Source organism: Pogona vitticeps, chromosome 4, assembly GCF_051106095.1.
Source record: "Pogona vitticeps strain Pit_001003342236 chromosome 4, PviZW2.1, whole genome shotgun sequence".
In the NCBI taxonomy this organism is placed as follows: domain Eukaryota; kingdom Metazoa; phylum Chordata; class Lepidosauria; order Squamata; family Agamidae; genus Pogona; species Pogona vitticeps.
Window position 1 is genome coordinate 57272143 of NC_135786.1, and position 18669 is coordinate 57290811.

At 37.6% G+C, this 18669-nt stretch overlaps 1 protein-coding gene across 3 annotated transcripts in view; it reads left to right on the plus strand.

Moving 5' to 3' along the window:
- The window catches only part of ELAPOR1 (endosome-lysosome associated apoptosis and autophagy regulator 1), an 80572-nt gene that overhangs the window by 23319 nt on the left and 38584 nt on the right, over nucleotides 1–18669 (plus strand). For 2 of the 3 annotated variants that reach the window (XM_020805293.3, XM_020805294.3), the window contains exons 2-3: nucleotides 12621–12741; nucleotides 14599–14791. In XM_020805293.3, the coding sequence (XP_020660952.3) occupies nucleotides 12621–12741; nucleotides 14599–14791 (314 nt within the window). Of the gene's footprint in view, nucleotides 1–6502; nucleotides 6628–12620; nucleotides 12742–14598; nucleotides 14792–18669 lie in introns of those variants that run through there. The other variant, XM_072997469.2, reaches the window with a different exon arrangement.

Below are 18669 nucleotides of genomic sequence, written 5' to 3' on the forward strand. Positions count from 1 at the left end.
CTACTGTATAGTAGCAGTGTAATGAGGAAAACATTAGGAAATATGGTGGCAGATGTGAACAAAAATATCTGTGAGCAGACCACTGCGTATCGCTGGCTCTCTGTACAGATGCCTGTCATCTCCATAACTATGACATCTTTGCTAGCATCATCACAGAATAAGTTCAATAGGGGTCACTCACAGGAGGGGCTGGCCATTAGTTGGAATGAGGCCATTGCCTTAGGTAATAAAGTAGTTGCCACCACCCGCTTACTGCCATTTGGTCTCCTGTCACTTGTATATCTCCCTTAGCTAAGCAGAGGAACAGAGAGAGGATGAGGATATGGATAGTGGCTCTGGCAGATTGTTTTGAATTATGGTGCGCTACTAGGAAGCCTTTGGAGCATGGCCAGCTATTTCCCTAAAGCCTGAGTCTTCAGGCTCCAGGCATTTGGGGGTGGTGGTGGTGGCACACAAGCATCTGGCTGTACCCAGAAAGAAATCATGCTTCCACTGATCATTCAAAACAACCTGCTCTTGCTTGTTGCTACTGCTGCCAGCCTCTTCCTCTGCCTTCTCGTCTTCATGTAAGAAGTGGTCTGCCCAGCAGTGGTGTGTGTGTGGGAAGGCAGCAGGAAATAGACAGTTTGGCACTTCGCTTCCCCACTCCAGTGGTGGGAGAATTTATACTAGCACTGTTCACTTACTTGTGTTTGATTGTGTCTTCCACTTGCACTGTAGTCACTGACCTCTGAGCCCATGGTTTTGAGCCAGGTTGGCAGGTTCTGCTGAGAAATGTCTGACTGCTTATCTCAACCCTCTACTTCTTTAGAACACTAGTGGAATAGTTAGAACATCTGATCTAACCTTTCTTGAGTTTCTAAAGAATATTATCTTCTTGGGAACTCTTATGAGTGTATACTAATAAAGTACACAGGATCTTTTTGGTTCTATACAAACAGTTGCTTTATGTATATGTTAAGTTGACCATGTCAATTGTAGCAAAAACAGGTATGTTATAGATTGTGAACTCCTGAATCCTCCTTAAGCAAAGAAGAAACAGAAAAAAGTGTTTGTGGTAATTATGTAGCTTCCTATATGTCTTAGTACAGCTGTAGTACTTGTTCTCAGATGATTTTGTTAGAAAAAAATGAATTGAGAAATAAGGTGCAGAGGTTTCCACATTTCAGATCAAAACCTGATAAAGCAGTGGTGGTGTTTAAAGTGCTCACCTGTTAACTCTGAAACTGCATTTTGTGTTTTACCAAACATTTGGGCTAAATGTTCCAGCTGCTTGTGTTTGCCTTCAGTGTTAACTTCTGCATAAACATCCCTGCCTCCTTGCCCTCTGCTTGCAAGGTGTCAGTTTTCAAGGTGATTACCAGCAGGTACACCTTGCCCATATAACAGCTGTTCTTCCATATGGATGTAGAAAACACAGTCCAAGGTAAAGGTTTTGTTTCATTTGATGAGTAATTAAGTTATAATACCCTCCTGTTGGCAAAAATAATATATGCTGCTACAGTTGCTTTGCAGCTTGAGCATCTGTGAAAAAAGTAAATGAGAGATAAATAATGGACACAAGCTCACTTTATACAAACTTTTTACAATCTGAAGCTACATTAGAAATCGTAGTATGTACACCCTTCTTGTTAATGTCTTCAGGATTATTAGCATAACCTTCTTGATTTTGATTTTGATTTTTTTTTTTTGGCCTGGAAAAGGGTAAGGCTCAAGGACTTCAGTTGCACCATAAGCTGTTACAAAAGGAAATGTATTGGATCTGCACTAATACAGAGACCACATTCCTATATAAGTTTGAAGGGGGAAAGGTGAAATGAATTTTAAATGACAGAGTAAGGTATACATAATTTGACACTCATATCCAATCTGCTTCAGGCACCATAACAAATGCTTATACTCATGAATATCATAAGATGATCCATATAGAATAGAAATCAACTATATAATTAAATGCAGAAGATTAAGTTTTACCCTCTTTGAAAAAACAAGAGCAGGAGTGGACTGTGGTGCTGACTATGAACTGTAAATGTAAAGAATTAGAATATTGATGAAGAACACTGGAACATTCATATTGCCAAAATGTAATTAAGGAGAAAGGCAGGATAAAAATATTTTAAACAAACAAATAATTTAAACAACACTCTTGAAGATTTTGTAAAGAAGAGATTCATGTTACTAAATTCTGTTGATCATAAACCAGAAGAATTATGGAATTATGGATTGAAATCTGAGAGATTATCTGGGCAGAATACAAGAAGACTATTTCTGTAGTCAAAAACAAAGCTCAGTAGATGACTGATGAAACTCTTACAATTATTAACAACAGCCAAGAAGCAAACTTAGAAGATGACAGAAATAACAGCAAAATTCTAATGCAGTTTTTCAGAAACGTGCACATAGGGATAAACTGTACTATTACAATAACATTTGCAAAGAAATAGAAGAAAACAATAGAAGAGAGAGAGAAAAATTGAGAGAGTGAGATCTTCTATAATATCGAAGAAATGAAAAGGAAGTTTAAACCAAAGTTAGGAATACTGAAAGATCAAAAGGGAAATGTGATCTGATCAAGGTGAAACAAATGGTACATGGAAACAATATACTGAAGACTATACAAAAGTGATGAATCTTTCTTTGATAAACCTGCAGTTTTATCAAAGGAAGTGAAGACTGCTGAGAAAAGAATTGGAAGGATTAAATAATAAGAATAGAACAGAACTATTCCAAGTTACAGATACCATTTGCCTAAATATATAATTTTACATTTTTCTTTGTTTGTTTTAGGCCCAGTTCTTCAATCTGGTTAAATTTTCTTCAATTCTGATTCTGGAGTACCAGCTACCTCTACCAGTTTAGTCCTATCTGTAAATCTAATGAGCATTTCCTCCAGATTCTGGTCCAAGTCCGTTATAATGATGTTGAAGAACACCAGGCTTAACATAGAACCTTGTGGTACCCTTCATGTCATTTCTGTCCAGGATGATAAGGAACCATTCGGTACAGCCTGCCAGCCAGGTACAAATCCACCTAACCGAAGCTTCATCTGGCCCACTTTTTTTTATCAGTTTTGCTGCTAGAATATCATGAGGGAACTTGTCAAAATCCTTACTGAAATCAAGATACACTATACCGACAGTATTTTGTTTACCAAGCCTTTTGTCTCTTAAAAAAAGAGAGAGAGATTAGCCTTCTACAATTTTTTTTGAGGAACTTCTGCTGGGTCTTAAAAATCACAGTATTTTATTTTCTAAGTGCTCATAGATTTTCTCTTTAATAATCTGTTCCAGAATGGTTTGTGATATTGATGTGAAGCTGACTCATGGATGGTTGCCTGGATTTCTCTCCACCCGCTTTTCAAGATGAGGATGACATTTGCTCATTTCCAATCTTAATGACTCACCGGTTCTCTCAGACGTTCATGCTTGTAACAAATTTCTAATTTATTCACCTGTGTGTGCTCTCTGTGCCTTTGAAACTAGATTATAAGCCTTGCAGTTTCTCTCACAGTGTTCCCATCACTTTGGATTGGTCTCTTTGGATTGGTATCGGAGCTTCAAGAATTCTTTCCTCTTTCATTTGCATCTCTGTTATGAGCAGACATGCATGGAAATGGTCTGTTGGCAACCCCATACAAAGGAAGGACAGCAATTGCTCCTGAAGTTTGATCAGTGCTTTGTTATATTTTTGCTTAATAGCTGAATCAGTGGATGTAAAGTTTATATAAAGGGACACACAGAACAAAAGAACAATAGGGAGATCCGGTTAAACTTGTGACATTTATGTTTTCCACTAAAATGACAAATGTTTTGTAGTACAGGACAAATATCAAATCAACGTGTGGAATAGTTTTGGTAATGTATTAACTGATGCAAGGGCAGGTTTACACAGCTAACAAGATTCATAGAAAAATGCAGACATGCAAGCCATGGCTCACTTCAAGAACCTTCCTTTCTGTTCCCACTCAATCAGATAAACCAACAAGGAAGGCTTTAATATGTTCCCTTTGTAGTACCACTTGTTCTTTACTTGGGTGGCAATGTTCTTTTTCAGGCTATAACAAGGCATGGTTTTATCTTGCTGCAATTGTAACCATTTTGGCTTCCGAACACTCTGCTTTTCCTTTTCCTATGTTTTTTTTTGGGGGGGGGGTTGCATGCTGTCATCTGACCACCTATCAACATTAGGTGACATTTGTGGCTCAGCAATGGATGCTATATCCCTGGAGGGTGTCAGAGGGCATTGTCATACACACTCCATGCCACAGCCCTTTTCTCCTCTCCACTTCTCTGCCAGGCTCATTTTCTGCCAGCAGATGTCACAATGAGCTGGTTCTGTGGGAGGAATTGCCCATTGTGCCTGAGCTCTAAAATGTGCTCATCTTTCTATCTCCTTTCATTGGGGTAAAGGTGAATGCGCTTCTGCCACATTTGTGCTCTACAACTCTGTTCACCTCATTCATTTCTATTTTCTCAGTTGCAACAACAATGTGCCCTACCTTCAGTCATTTAATTAATTTGGGGTGGTTTTCTCCAGGTGATGGAAAATTATCCATCTGCTGCCCAACATAACGAGAGTGTATTTATCACAGAGGGCAGCAGCTGCTGGCAGCCATTCCTTACCAAATTATCTTGAGTACTTATTTTCTGTTGTAAATGTCCTTGAATCCCTGATCTGTTTGATGCTATGATGCTATTGGGATACCAAGATTCAAGAGAGGATAGTGGAGAAAGGGAGAAGTCAGAATTAGAATTTGGAACGCCTTAATTTGATTAGCATTTGAAAACTGGAAGGACAGCAACTGCAGCTCCTCCTCCTGAATGAGCAGCTGCCTGCATGATTGGGTCTTACGTCTTAACACGTTAGCACTATATTCTCTTTTTTGCCACCTTTCATATTCTTGTATTTCCTTTTCCTCAGTGAAGTGTTGTATGTTTTTGGGAGTGAGGAGTCTGGAATTTGGATGCTACTGGGAGAACGGAGATGGGGCAGTACTTGTTTCCATCCTCAGTTGTAATAACTACACAAAGTACAGTGGACACTGGAAGGACAAGTGAGAACACTGGAAGAAGAATAGGGATGACCTTTGAATGAAGGAAGAAGCCCACTGGAGATCAAAACACATCTGCTGGTACTTAAAGTGTTGGCAATCTAAACATGGAAACATGTAATGAAACATGCTGTAGTGCTTTTTTTTCTTACATTTCAATTGCAGTGTGGGAAAAAACACTCTACCTCAGGCTTACTATTCATATTACATTTGAAAGAAATACCATTTGAGGAGTCTACACCAGTACATCCTGTTTCAAAGTGGCTGGTGGATGTATAATATAGTCCCGTTATAGTACTCCTTGCTTAAATTTTTACCTCCTCAGGCACTATTCGACATCCGGGTTTACCTAGGAACTTGTTTAATGAACAGTGGACATTGTCACATTAATTCTCCTAATGCTAGAACAAACATTGTGTTGATTATTTAGAAATTAAAGATACCCTTTCAAATTAAGACAATGGCAATGAAGGAAGCTTTACAAAGCTTCTAAAATTTGTTGCAGTGGGTTCTAGTGTTCAAGTTCAACTCTCATGGAATAGAAGGATTATTATTAAGATGTTGTCTACTAGCTTTCATCAGAACTTATGGAAAATGAGTGGAGGAGATCAAAAGACTGTTGCTTAGTTTAGTGGTGTGAAAAAGGCTGCCTTCAAAAAGATAAATAATCTGAATTTAGGGACATTATGAAGAACTGATTAGTCCAAGGGTTATTTCTGAGGCAGATCTCAATTATACCACAACATGGCATTGTCTCTGGAACAAAGTTTCTTTTTGCTTGATATCAGTGAATGGTAAAGGACGTGGCCTGAAGGTTGTAGTATATCATTGCTGCTATACTGTACTTAAATTACATTGCATTAATAAAGATTTGGGCCCCATGTGTTGGTGGGGGAAAAGAAATTTGGATCTTATCTGGTGATATTTTTAAAAAGATAAAAATGACTATACTTATACTGGTATTTATTTTACTGTATTTCATTCATTTTTATCCCGCCTTTCTCCTGATGAAGGGACTCAAGATGGCTCACATGTAGTTAAAACAAGCAGGAATTTAAAACAAAGTTATTTAATTGTTAAAAAGCAGTTACATGTAGTAATGGTGGGATAGCTCTGTACTTTAGGCATTTCACTGGTGAGCCAGAGGTTGGGAGTTCGATTCCCCACTGTGCCTCCTTGATAGGGCTGGACTCAATGATCCATAGGGCTCCTTCCAGCTTTTCAGTTCTGTGATTATGACTATTAAAATACTCATCTAAAAACATTGGTTGAATACTACTAGGAAGTCACAATTCTGGAAGTTTGAATCAATCGAACTTACAGAGAAGTTAACTCACCAAATTCTCACCGATTTGTGGGCCTGCTTGAGTTGCAACTTACTACTGGATCTCAGCTGTTGTATTTATTTTCATTGTTTATTGATATATCTCTTTTTCATAAAGAAGTGATTGGTAGCCAGACTGACAACTGCAGCCCAGTGGAAAGAAGCAGGACACTTTGGGAAGCCAGCATCTGGTCACTGGCCCTTGTGGAAAACCTTAGCTTTCAAACAAAAGCTTCTTATTCAGTTATCAAAGGTGATGCATTTTACCAAACATGGTTCCATTTATCCAGTATTCTAATTACAGGGAATTGACAGCTATTCCTTTTTTATTTTTTTTAATTATTATTATATACCACATAAACAACCATACAACAGCAACAGGAAGGGGGGAAAGGGGGGAATAACAACAAAACAAGAGACATACGCAGGGAAATACTGGTTTTTATTCAGTATCTAAAATGCTCTTGACTTCATGACTGTGATACCGTAATCTCTAATACATTCTCTACTCATATCTGTTTCTGGGCCCAATCATAAAATACTTTCCACCTTTCCTTAATATATATTAAGGACCCAGATCAGCCTTACAGCTGTGAATATGTGCAACAACATATATTTAATTTTTTATCAACAATTTCTGGCATTATATTCATTTCTGGTCCACCACATATGAAAAAAAGTTCCTGATTGCTGAGAACACTTCCAACATGAATTGCTTGGCCCCAATACAATTTTTGCTAATTTTACAGGTGTATAATACCATCTATTGAAACATCTTTAAGACATTTTTTCTCAAATTTATTAGTTTCAGCCGTCTATAATTCTCATTCCACATTCGAGTCCATTCCTCTATGTCTATATTGTAACCAAAGTTTTGTACCCATTTAATCATCACTGTTTGTACCCTTTCGTCCTCTACATTATACAGTATTCTAACAGAAAAGTATACATTTTTGTATAATTTTCTCACTAGTATAAATCCGTAATTCATCCACCTGTACTTTCCCCTCATAAAAGCCCAGTTTTATCCTTTCTAAACCTTGATTCTAATTTTAGCACTGTCCACCAACCAGTCTGTTTGTAAACCCAATTCCTTCAAATTTTGTATGTTTTAAAATTGTTGTTCTTTGGTTAATAGTTCTTTATATGTATATCTCCATTCTTCCATCATTAAAGAGGGTTGAGTAAATGCGTCTAACAGTGCTATCCAGATCAGGATTTTTTTTAAATACATTTGTTCCCTGAACCTTTGCCACACTTGGTATAATGCTTTCTTTACCATATGATGACAAATATTCCTCATGTCAACATGTGGAGAGACATTTGAGTTCCTGATAACAATCATAGCAATCTGATACTCTTAACAATGATCTCTCCAGTACACATCAGTTACTTTGTTAGCCTTGTAAAAAGAAATGTGTAGTGCTTAACAGTGGTGTCGAACTGTGGCCCTCCAGATGTTCTTGTACTTCAACTCCCAGAAGCCTTCACCACCAACTCTGCTGGCCAGGATTTCTGGGAGTTGAAGGCCAAGAACATCTGGAGGGCCACAGTTCGACACCACTGGCTTAGAACAAATTGGAACACTTCATACGAGCAATCTTGTACGTGTTGTACCCCGCCCAGTGTTTTCTTAAATTTTCACTTGTATTTTCATTTTCACAATAAGAAAGTTAAAAGAAAACACAACATGTACAGCTAAATAAAATGGCAACTAGGCAGGATGATTGTTATGCATTTATGCACTACATAGTCACAGATGATACCAGATGAATAATTCATATGTCATTGTTTCTTATAGTCTAGGATGCTGCGTTTCAGTTGTCCATACAATTTATGATATTGACAGCATTTCCCCTCTAGCCTCCCTTGCCCTTAGGAGTCATCGTTATGTGCCATTATCTCGAACTTTTTCTCCACCCTTTATGTTCTCCACCCTTTATCTTTTGCCCACCTGACACATGCCCAGCTATAGAAGTGTATACAAAATGCAAATTTTGAAGAATGGGTTTACCAATATTTTTTGTTGTTGTACATTTATTTCATACTTGGTTTACATATAGCTCTTGTTTCAATGTATTTTATTTTTAAAGAAGTAGGGCAGAGTATCAAAACAGAGCAAAATTTGTTTCAGTATAATCAGTGTGATCATTTCAGTTCCAACCACAGTTTTGAGAGGCATGGTTTTTCTCCCTCCTTCCCTTCCTTGTACATATGCTTTATGTTTCCTTTACATATGGCTATTAATTCAAAGTCCTTACATCATTATAGCATAAAATCTGTTTAGTTAAAGTGTCATCTGACCTAGCTGCAGAATGTTGTCCATTCTTTTAAAAATGTAAAAGAAAAATATTGCTAGTTTAGCAACAATGCAAATTAGGGAGAGGGAAGAGGGTAAAAGTATTCACTCTCACACCATGCCTCACTTTATATACAGTATCTTGGTTTCTTTAATCAAGACACATCCTGCAATGTTCAAAAGGACTGAAAATTGTTCACACCACACAATTACTGTAGAAGCAAAAAAAAAAAAAAGCTAGAGAACAGCTAATTAGGAACACTGAAAACTGAATGAAATATAGTGGATACTCATGTAAAAAGAACAGATCCACTCAGGATTAGCAGTGAAGTCGTCTGATTGTCAGAGAAACTATCAGACATGGCACAAGTCGTCCATTTGGTTGTGTCCTAATAAAGTACACATAGCACATTGCTTTCTAACTTTATCCTCCTCCCCACCCCAAATTAATGTTTACTGGTGACTGGAGACAGTATTGGGCTTGAGGAAGGCTAAGGAAATGAGGCACAGTCTATACAAGATGCAGGTCTTCCTGGTCAGCCGATATACCAAGTACCATTCCATCAAGACAGGAGGCTACATGCTCCCTCTCCCTTATTTATCTTCTTCCTCCATTGCTAGGCTATAAATGCTTTGCTCTGAAGCAGAGGGAACCACCTAGCCCCTGGTGCAAATGCAGCCCATAAGAATTTCCCATCTGAATCAAAAGGTGGTTCTGTACAGCAGTTATGTTTGATCCATTACTGGAGAAGACATATTAAGCTATTTAAAGTTTATTAATCTATTGCATAGAATTGAGTTCAGCTTGAATTGGGTATTCCTAAACTGGCATGCATTTGCTGACTCTTGCCTTTCATGATCAGAGATCTTCTAGACTTGATTATTCATACTCTTGGAACCTCCATTTTAAATTACTGCCTCCAGACAGAGTTCAGGCTTGATTTGATCTCAAACCTACTTGTTCATCTTTCTGGCAGTCCAGGCTATTGTTTTTTTTTTCAAATGAATAATTTTTCCCCTGTCAGCTTTCATAACCTCCTGCTTTCACACACATACATGGTGATTGGGAATATAAGAGTGTCGATGAACTTGGTTCACAGTGGCACATCCTTACACTTGATGATCTTTTCTAATTCCTTCATTGTTGCCCTTCCAAGTCTCAGTCTTCTGATTTCTTGCTTCCAGTCTCTATTTGTATTGATTATTGAACCAACTGTACAGAAACTCTTAGCTATTTTAATTTCTTCATTTTCAACATTAAAGTTGTGTAGTTCTTCTGTACTTAGGATTTTTGTCTCCTTGATGTTCAACTGAAGTTTCCTGCTGTGGTACTTTCTTCTTTCACTAAAAGCCATTTCAAGTCATGGCTGCTTTCTGCCAATAAGATGGTGTCATCTGCATATCTTAAATTATTGATATTACTTGCACCAATTTTGCCTCCTCCTTCATCTGAATCTAGTTTGGCCTTCTGTATGATATGTTTTGCTTACAGATTGAACAGATAAGGGGATAAAATGCACCCTTGTCTGACCCCTTTGCCTATAGGAAACTGTTCTGTCTCTCAATATTCTATCTCTCCTGTCCATATTCTTGTCTACAATACATGTTACGTATACATGCATAGATATGATGCATAACATTTCTTTCAGAATAACCAATAACTTCTCATGATCCGACTTGGGTCCTTTTGGGGAGAAAGGCAGTTTAGGAATATTCTAAATAATTAAATCCACACAGTCAAAGACTTTGCTGTAGTCTATAAAGCACAGACGGTCCTTCTTAAATTATTTGGTGCACGCCAGTTGCCAGTGATACTTACAATCTAACCTTGAGTGTCTCTTCCTTTTTGTAATCTAGCTTCTTGAACATCAGACATTTCTGATTCTATATAAGGTAAAAGCCTTTGTTGCAACACCGTGAGCATCATTTTGCTTGCATGGGAAATAGTTACTGCAGTCCTTGACATATCTTTTTGTGGGTTGGAATGTATATTTATTGTTTTCAGTCCGTGGGCTGTTGTTTTGTTGACATATTTGTTATCATATTCTTGTTAGGATTTTGACATATTCAGTCTCTGTGGCTTGATATAGTTCTGTTGGTATACCATCTACCCCTGGTGCTTTATTTCTTCATAGTGCTTTCAGAGCAGCTTTCACTTCTTTTTCTATAACTACACCTTCTTATCATAGGATTCCTCTGCAAAGGAGTCTTTCGTCCTTTTATGTGTTCCGGATAGATCTTCAATATACTGCTTTCACCTTCTCTTTATTTTCTCCTAACCAGATAGCATGCTTCCCTGTTGTTTATTCAGCATTCCTAATCTAGGCTGAAATTTCCTTTTGATTTCTTGGACCTTTTGGAAGATATCTCTTGTTTTTTCCCCTTTGTTGTTCTCTTCTATTTCTTTGCACTGGTTATTGTAATAGTTTTCTTTGTCTTTAAGTGACAGTCACTAAAAACTGTGTTCAGGGTTGTGACCCTATTCCTGTCACCTTTTATTTTGCTTCTACATTTTTTTAATGGACACATCTCACATCTGGTTTGTATGAGTGGTTTTATGGATTAATATTTAAGGCAGAAATGGTCATGGAAAATATAATCTGATCAATATGGCATAGCTTTAGTCTGTAAATAAAAATGGCACATAAAAGCAAAATACAATCAACAGCAAAATAAAACTGAAGATTTATAAGATCTGAAGTTACTCCACTTTACCTTGTATCTGAACTTGTGGACATTTGGAATAATAAGACATGATACAAATCTCATGTAGGATAAATTTGGAGCAGCTCTTGTACTCGTATAGGGTACCAGAAAATAGATCTCAGTCGAGTTGATCACTTGAGAATTCTGTTTCTTCATGTGTTATGAAGGAGGGGGCCACAGAAAGAGAGGGTCACACTTTAAAATACATAGGCTATCTCCCTTGCTCTTGGCCCCTGCTCCAGACTTTGCACATAACCCCTTATTCTGTAAGGGAGAATTAGAGGGAGAAAGAAGCTATAAGGATTTTTCCTGGTTATTGATTCGCCCTGAAAGTATCTTCCATGTCTGTTTTGCAAGAAAAATATGAAGATGAGATAGCTGTGTTTTCCTCCTAACATATAGGCCTGCATTGTGTTGGGAGGAAATGTGAATTTCTGCACTAAATATGATAGCTGGGGCAAGCACTTGGAGCACTCTTACTACTGACTTGGGTAACATTTTTTAGTTCTTGCACAGCTTATATTTTTAGCAGAAAAAAACTTATAACTGAAAAAGCCCTTTACCCTTATATACCCGAAGAGCATTTACTAACCCTCAGTTGCTAGCTTTGTCATGGTTTCACTTAGTGCTATTTTCAATCATTGTTTGTTCACCAATAGAACTCTGGCTCTTGGGTGTCTCAGAAGTTTGCATGTCAGTTTATTAGGACTTCTGAGACACCCAAGAGCCAGAGTTCTATTGGTGAACAAACAATGATTGAAAATAGCACTAAATGAAACCATGACTAAAGCTAGCAACTGAGGGTTAGCAAATGCTGTTCATAAAACCCAATTAAGATTCAGCCATGGAATAAAATTCTGCAATATTTAAAAGCATTACGGTTATACTAATCTACCTTGTTTCTAGAGCTGTGGGTATATGCATGTGATGATAAAACCTCTCAGTTTGGAGTAGCTGTTCTGGATAAAAGGATTGTGTACCTCTATAAGTTGGAGTTTAGAGGCCAGCCAGTGACATGTTTAGTGCATGACCTTCAAGTCGTGGCTGCCATATCTCATTTAAAAATCTCTGGGGTACCATGGGGCTGTCTTTTCCTGTTATACCACGCTCTGTGAATCAGAAAATAATAAACTTCTTTTATGTCCTATGGAGAAACAATCTTCTGTAATCATGGGGAAAGTGTCTGTTATCTGTACTGAATGTGCACAGTATTATTTTACCCCTAATATTTTCTCTTCCAGTCAGAATACCATTATGAATACACAGCATGCAACAGCCTAGGCTCCAGATGGAGAGTAGCTGTGCCACACACCGCGGGACTTTGCACTGGCCTGCCAGACCCCATCAAAGGCACAGAGTGCTGTAAGCCATTATTGCTGCCGCTGCATCTTTCTTGTTCACAGTTGATTCCATTGCACTGGAAATTCCTGGGCCTCGCAGAACCGCAGGGCATGAGATAGCTATTTTTGAGATACACAGGCAGCACTGTTATTTCTAAAAAAAAATTATTACCACCTTTGATGCTTGCTTGGAAGCACACCTGATTCCTCTGCTCTGCTAATATTTGAATGTTCACAGGAGAAAGATTTAGATTCCAACTGATCTAGAAATCTATTTTCTTCTAGTGACTGGGAAAAATATTTGAATATTTGTGTTTGGATCATAAAAATACAGTATAAAGATTAGAATACTGTAGCATATTTGACTTGAAAATTACACTTTGATGAATTTCCACTTGCAGTTAGGTCTACCTTGTTGACAAATTGATAATATGTTCCTGTGATTAATTGGACAGCAGATTTATTTATTTTTTAAAAATCATTCTTAAAATTGCAGATACAGAGCAACCTCCCCCTTTCTCTTGCAACAGGAGAGAATGTCTCTGTTAAGAAGATGTCTGTTCGGAATATTAGTGTGACAACTTGAAACAAAGAAAGCATGCCTTCCATTTCAGAATAATTATTTGATTGATATAACCACAATTTTTTTATCCAGAAGATCTGATTGAATGCAGTCTATTCACTGCCATTTTAGAACATATCGATATGTGTACATAAGTGAGCTCCTTTGAGCTCAGTGTGACTTACTCCCAGGCAATTGTGTAGAAGACTGCATCCTTACAAGGCAGTTCTAAGGGAGAGGGAGAGAAAGAACCTAAGTTAGAGGAAATGGCATCTCCAATTCCTGCTGACAGGATGAAGGGTGTGTTGTGGAGAGTAGACTCTTTCTTCCTCTCAGCCCTGCGGCTGTTATAGCCAGAACATAATTGAATACTGTATTTATCCCAGCCTAAGCCCAGCAGTGCAGATTTCAGTGGCAAATGTTGACTAGTTAAGAAGATGGCATTTGTATATCTTGTTGCACACCAAGTCACATGACTGATGTGAGATAGTCCTCTTCCTAAGAGAGGGACAGCTTTATATTTGTATAAATTAGTCACCCTAATTAACCAAACCTATAGAACAAATAGTATAAGTTGTATACGTTTTGAATTGGCATGGCACTAAATTGATGCAGTGATAAAAATGGATAGGAAAAAAAAAGGAAGAAAGAGGAATACCCCTTGTACTTGGCACCCATTTCGTCAGACTCCACAGACCCCCACAGACACTGTTTAGTCTGACATGAGTCAAAATGAGGTTTTTTAAAAAGCATGACCCAAATTATTTAAAATAACTTCTTCGTGGGTATTTTAAAAATCCTGAATTTTTGACCCCAAAATAGTGCACATAGCTATAGTGTGGGTGGATATTTTTAAATCTATTTCAAGCATGCTAAACCTAATGCAAAAACCAGGAGTATTACAATGTGTAGCTGAGCCCTGACTTCAATAGAATTTATTTCCAGATTACAGCATGTAGGCCTCTTTATTACAATAAACATAAAATATATCAACTGCTTCTGAATTATAAGCCCCCCCAAGCTCTGTAGAATGGAATATTTTTCAGAGATAAAATATATCTTCTTGCCTTGATTTGTGTTTCATTCATTAGCCTTAGAGAAGCCTTTAGCCTGCTGAATATTGGGAAGGAATATTGCCTAAGTGTCTGCTGAATCCATAGTCTTGTTAGAAGAAGGCACACCACTCTGGTTGTATATGATCTAACTAGAACAGACAGAAGCGTTGTAGCAGTCTGTTATCAGAATCCTTCTAGGGGAAAAAATATTTCTGCTTGTTTTTATCCCTGATCTTTCTTTTGGTGCTCTTCTGTGTTTCAGCTTTTTCGTGTACAGCAGGCAAATTCTTGGATATGAAAGATCAGTCCTGCAAGCCATGCGCAGAAGGCACGTATTCTCTGGGGACCGGTATCAGGTTTGACGAATGGGATGAGCTGCCCCATGGTTTTGCCAGTGTAGCAACCAATCTTGAAATGGATTCCAGCCTCTCAGAGTCCTTAGGAAACTGCACCATGTGAGTGAGGTTATTATTCTGCTAATGTTGGAATGTGTCAGTCTTGAAAACCAAAGTGCATAATGTCAGTCAGTCTGCCTTCCAGGCTGCTGTAGATTCAAAAAACGAAGGCAGCACTTTTGATAAGACACACTTGTGAATTATTTCCCCAGATTGGAGGTACCACGTTATTCTAGATCTTGCTACTAAACCAGCTCCAATAGTTCTGCCATCTTACGCTCTTAAACTTTTAACTTTGATTAAACTACTGCAAATACTCAGTTTGATATCATTTATCAGTTACCTCTTTTGTTTTAACTTTATTTACAGGTAACTGGTGTGCAGCAGGATGTGTATTTAGTGATAAAATCTCAGTGCAAGAAAAGACATGCTGATGAGGTTATGGGGCTGTATCACTATTAATTTTCACACTTTAATTTCAGCAGTGGACATACATCTATACAGTTTCACATTAGTTATCTGTAAGATGGGAGCAACATAAATGGGAAATGATATTGAATGGAACATGGGCCACTTTTTATCACAGTAAAACCAAAAGTCAGGTGCTGCAGAATGTAGAGCAGAATGACTCCATATAATTATTATTGAGAAAGAATGGGGGGAATTGACTCACCCCCTGACTTTGATTGGTGACTTGATTGTGGATGAAATGATGTTATTTCCATTTATTTATTTATTTATTTATTTATTTATTTATTTATTTATTTATTTAGTTAGTTAGTTAGTTAGTTAGTTAGTTAGTTAGTTAGTTAGTTAGTTAGTTAGTTATTGCATTTATATGCCACCCATCTAGACATAGTCTACTATAACAGTAGGGATGTCCTATAACAGCCTAGGGATTCTGTGAATTCTCCTTATGTGGAGAATATTTTGTGCGGTCCAGTTCTGCATGAAGAAAAATCTTAATTCCACAATCTGGTGAAGAATGTAAATGATAATTTGTTGAAATCCTATTGCGTGGTGTAGTAAATGGCTACTAAAGTTAAGCCCATTCAGTCAGTGGGGATTTGGTGAGTTAGCTCCTTTGTAAGTTCTTTTGTCAAATAGGTCTACTCTAGTATGACTTCTTGTGCTAAGCAATAGTATGTCAGAATTTTATATATAGCCACCTAGAGTGGTCTTATAGACCAGATGGGTGGGGTACAAATCAAATCAAATAAATAAATAAAATATGTATTTGCCCTTTACACATAATTTAGTCTGCTTTTGCTAGTCATGAGGAAGGATGAATTGTTATGTAGTGCAATGAAGTACCCTCCTCAGCCTGCTCTTCTTCCTCACCCCATCCAGAAACTTTGCTAGTGTAAACTCTCCTGACCAGCATCTCACAATCTGATTGTACCCAATGTGTTGGTTTACAATGGCCATTTTACCTGGTGATGATGGGAGCTGAGGAAAGCTGGGGAAGACCGAGTTACAGTCTTATTTGCTTTTGTCATTTTCACAGGCTGGAGGAGGGAAGAGGAATTGCTCGCTCCCAGTTCCACTAATATCACTGGAACCACCTATTTGTATTCTGGTCTATAAAAAATAATTTTTGTCGACTGAAAAATTAATCATGGATTACTATGGAAATGGGATGAGATAGAGTTTTTAATGAACTCAAGTAAAACTGAAAAAGACTAGAAATAGTTCACCCCAACTGCCATTATAATAATCAATTATTCATATTCCATCAGAAATTAACCTGAGAAATATATATTATAGCTGTTTTTCCTGTTTCTGTTTTATTTATTCATTTTGTTTCAGGGATTTGGCTATTTATAAAAGAAATAGAACAGTTCAATAGAACATAGAAATAGAAATACTGTAATATTAAGTCATAATAGTGCATAGCATTATATTTTTTCTTTTAAAAACACCTAATGCACCATACAGTTTAACAGAATTTTCTAGGCTATTATATTTTTCAGTTTAAACCAGGGGGCAGGGAACATTTTTAACTCCCCCCCCCATTTAGATATGCCAACATTACCCCCTTGATTTGAAAGGAAATAAATCCTACATTATTTGAATTCAAAATCTTGTTGAATCTACACAGGCTGTGTACCAAACTAGCAGGATACATCATCAGTATCAATGGCTGCCAGGCGATGTGCCGAACTAGCAGGATGCACCACATTTAATAAAGATGTGCACTATTTTTGCTGGAACACATTGCACACCAGCCATGGGGTGGTATGGGGAGTAGTAAGGTGTCCAACGTGCCTAGCAAGTTGCATTAAATTTTTGCTAGTTCGCAGAGGATTTAATCATCATCAGTGGCTTCCAGAGTGCTGCTAGCAATGATGTGCTTGCTAGAGACAGCCAAGGCAGAGTGGGGGGGGGGCTTTTCCTACCACTTTAATCATTATGTGTGTGGTGTGCAAAAAGGAACAAACCAGGCTAAAGGTCATGTCAGCCACCCTGATGCCACAGCCCAACATCAAACGATGAGTGTGCTATTTTTTTTTTATCATCATCAATCGAAAACTCAGGAGTGGCCAGAGGATTGGAAAAGATGAGTCTACATCCCAATCCCAAAGAAGGGAAGTGCCAAAGAATGCTCCAACTACTGTTCAGTTGCACTCATTTCAAATGCTAGCAAGGTTATGCTCAAAATCCTACAAGGTAGGCTTCAGCAGTATGTGGACTGTATGGAGGATCTTTGCTGGACGAGCAGGTATTCAGCCCATTGGAACGCATTAACCAGGTTTTAATGCGTTTCAATGGGTTTTTTATATCGTTTGACGACGTTTTCGTTCTACAGCGATTTCGCTGGAACGAATTAATATCGTCAAGCGAGGCACCACTGTATATCATATTTAATATAATAAACATAAAAATAATTGCAACTAAAAATAACTGGCAACCCACTAAAAAATACTGTGTGACCCCTGGGTTGGAAACCCATTTGCTAGAGGAAAAGAATTATTTTATCTTTAGATGTCTTCATGGAAATGCAATCTTAATACTGTATAGGAACAAACAAAATGACTGGCATAATTCTAGAAATGTCCATTTTGGCTTTCTAGAAAAAAATATGAATACTGTACACTTTTTAAATATAATTCCCCCATTGAGTTTTAATGGGGATATTATTTTTATCAGTTAAGCTTGTCATTTCATTTTTGCACCATTTAATTATGAAAAAGGCAGTAGACAGTTCATAAGAAAAATCAGTTGGGGGCAGTTTTCATGAGTCTTATCATGCTTTATTTGCCATAATGCTTCACACTTCTCTGCTCAAGATATATTTTCCTAATTCCATACTCCTGAAGAATGTGTATAGTTTACAAAGTCTGTGGCAGTTGATAACATTGTGTTTGGAAAATAAGCAGTTGATAATTGCTACTATTACTAAGAGCATCAGTCAAATTCTTAGGATGTTCTTGCTGGACCCCTCTCCACCATATCATCCATTGTATATGTCTTCATTTCCTCTGTCTCATTCCTGGAGATTAGAAACTTTTTTTTATAGCAACCAGAACACCCAAGGCAGCATTGCCATTTTCCAAAATAAGCTTATTCCACAGGGAAGCCTTTTTTGTGCTTTCACAGCATTGTTGACACTTATATTTCTTAGAAAATTTATTAAAACACTCAAGTTCTTCTATGTTGTTTGTCTCCTACTAAAAGGGGAAACAGTGCAAGCATACCCCAGGGTATATTTAGAATTATAGAACTGTTGAGCTGGAAGAGTTGAAGGTTCACCAGTTACAACCACTTGCTGATGCAGAAAACCCATAGCTAAAGCATCCCCGACTGCCATCCAGACTCTTTTAAGAAACCTGCAGTGAAGGAGAGTCCACCATTTTCTGAGGCAATCCATTGCGCAGTCAAATAGATCTTACTGGGAAGCTCTTCCAAATGGTTAGCTGAAACCTCCTTTCTTGTTA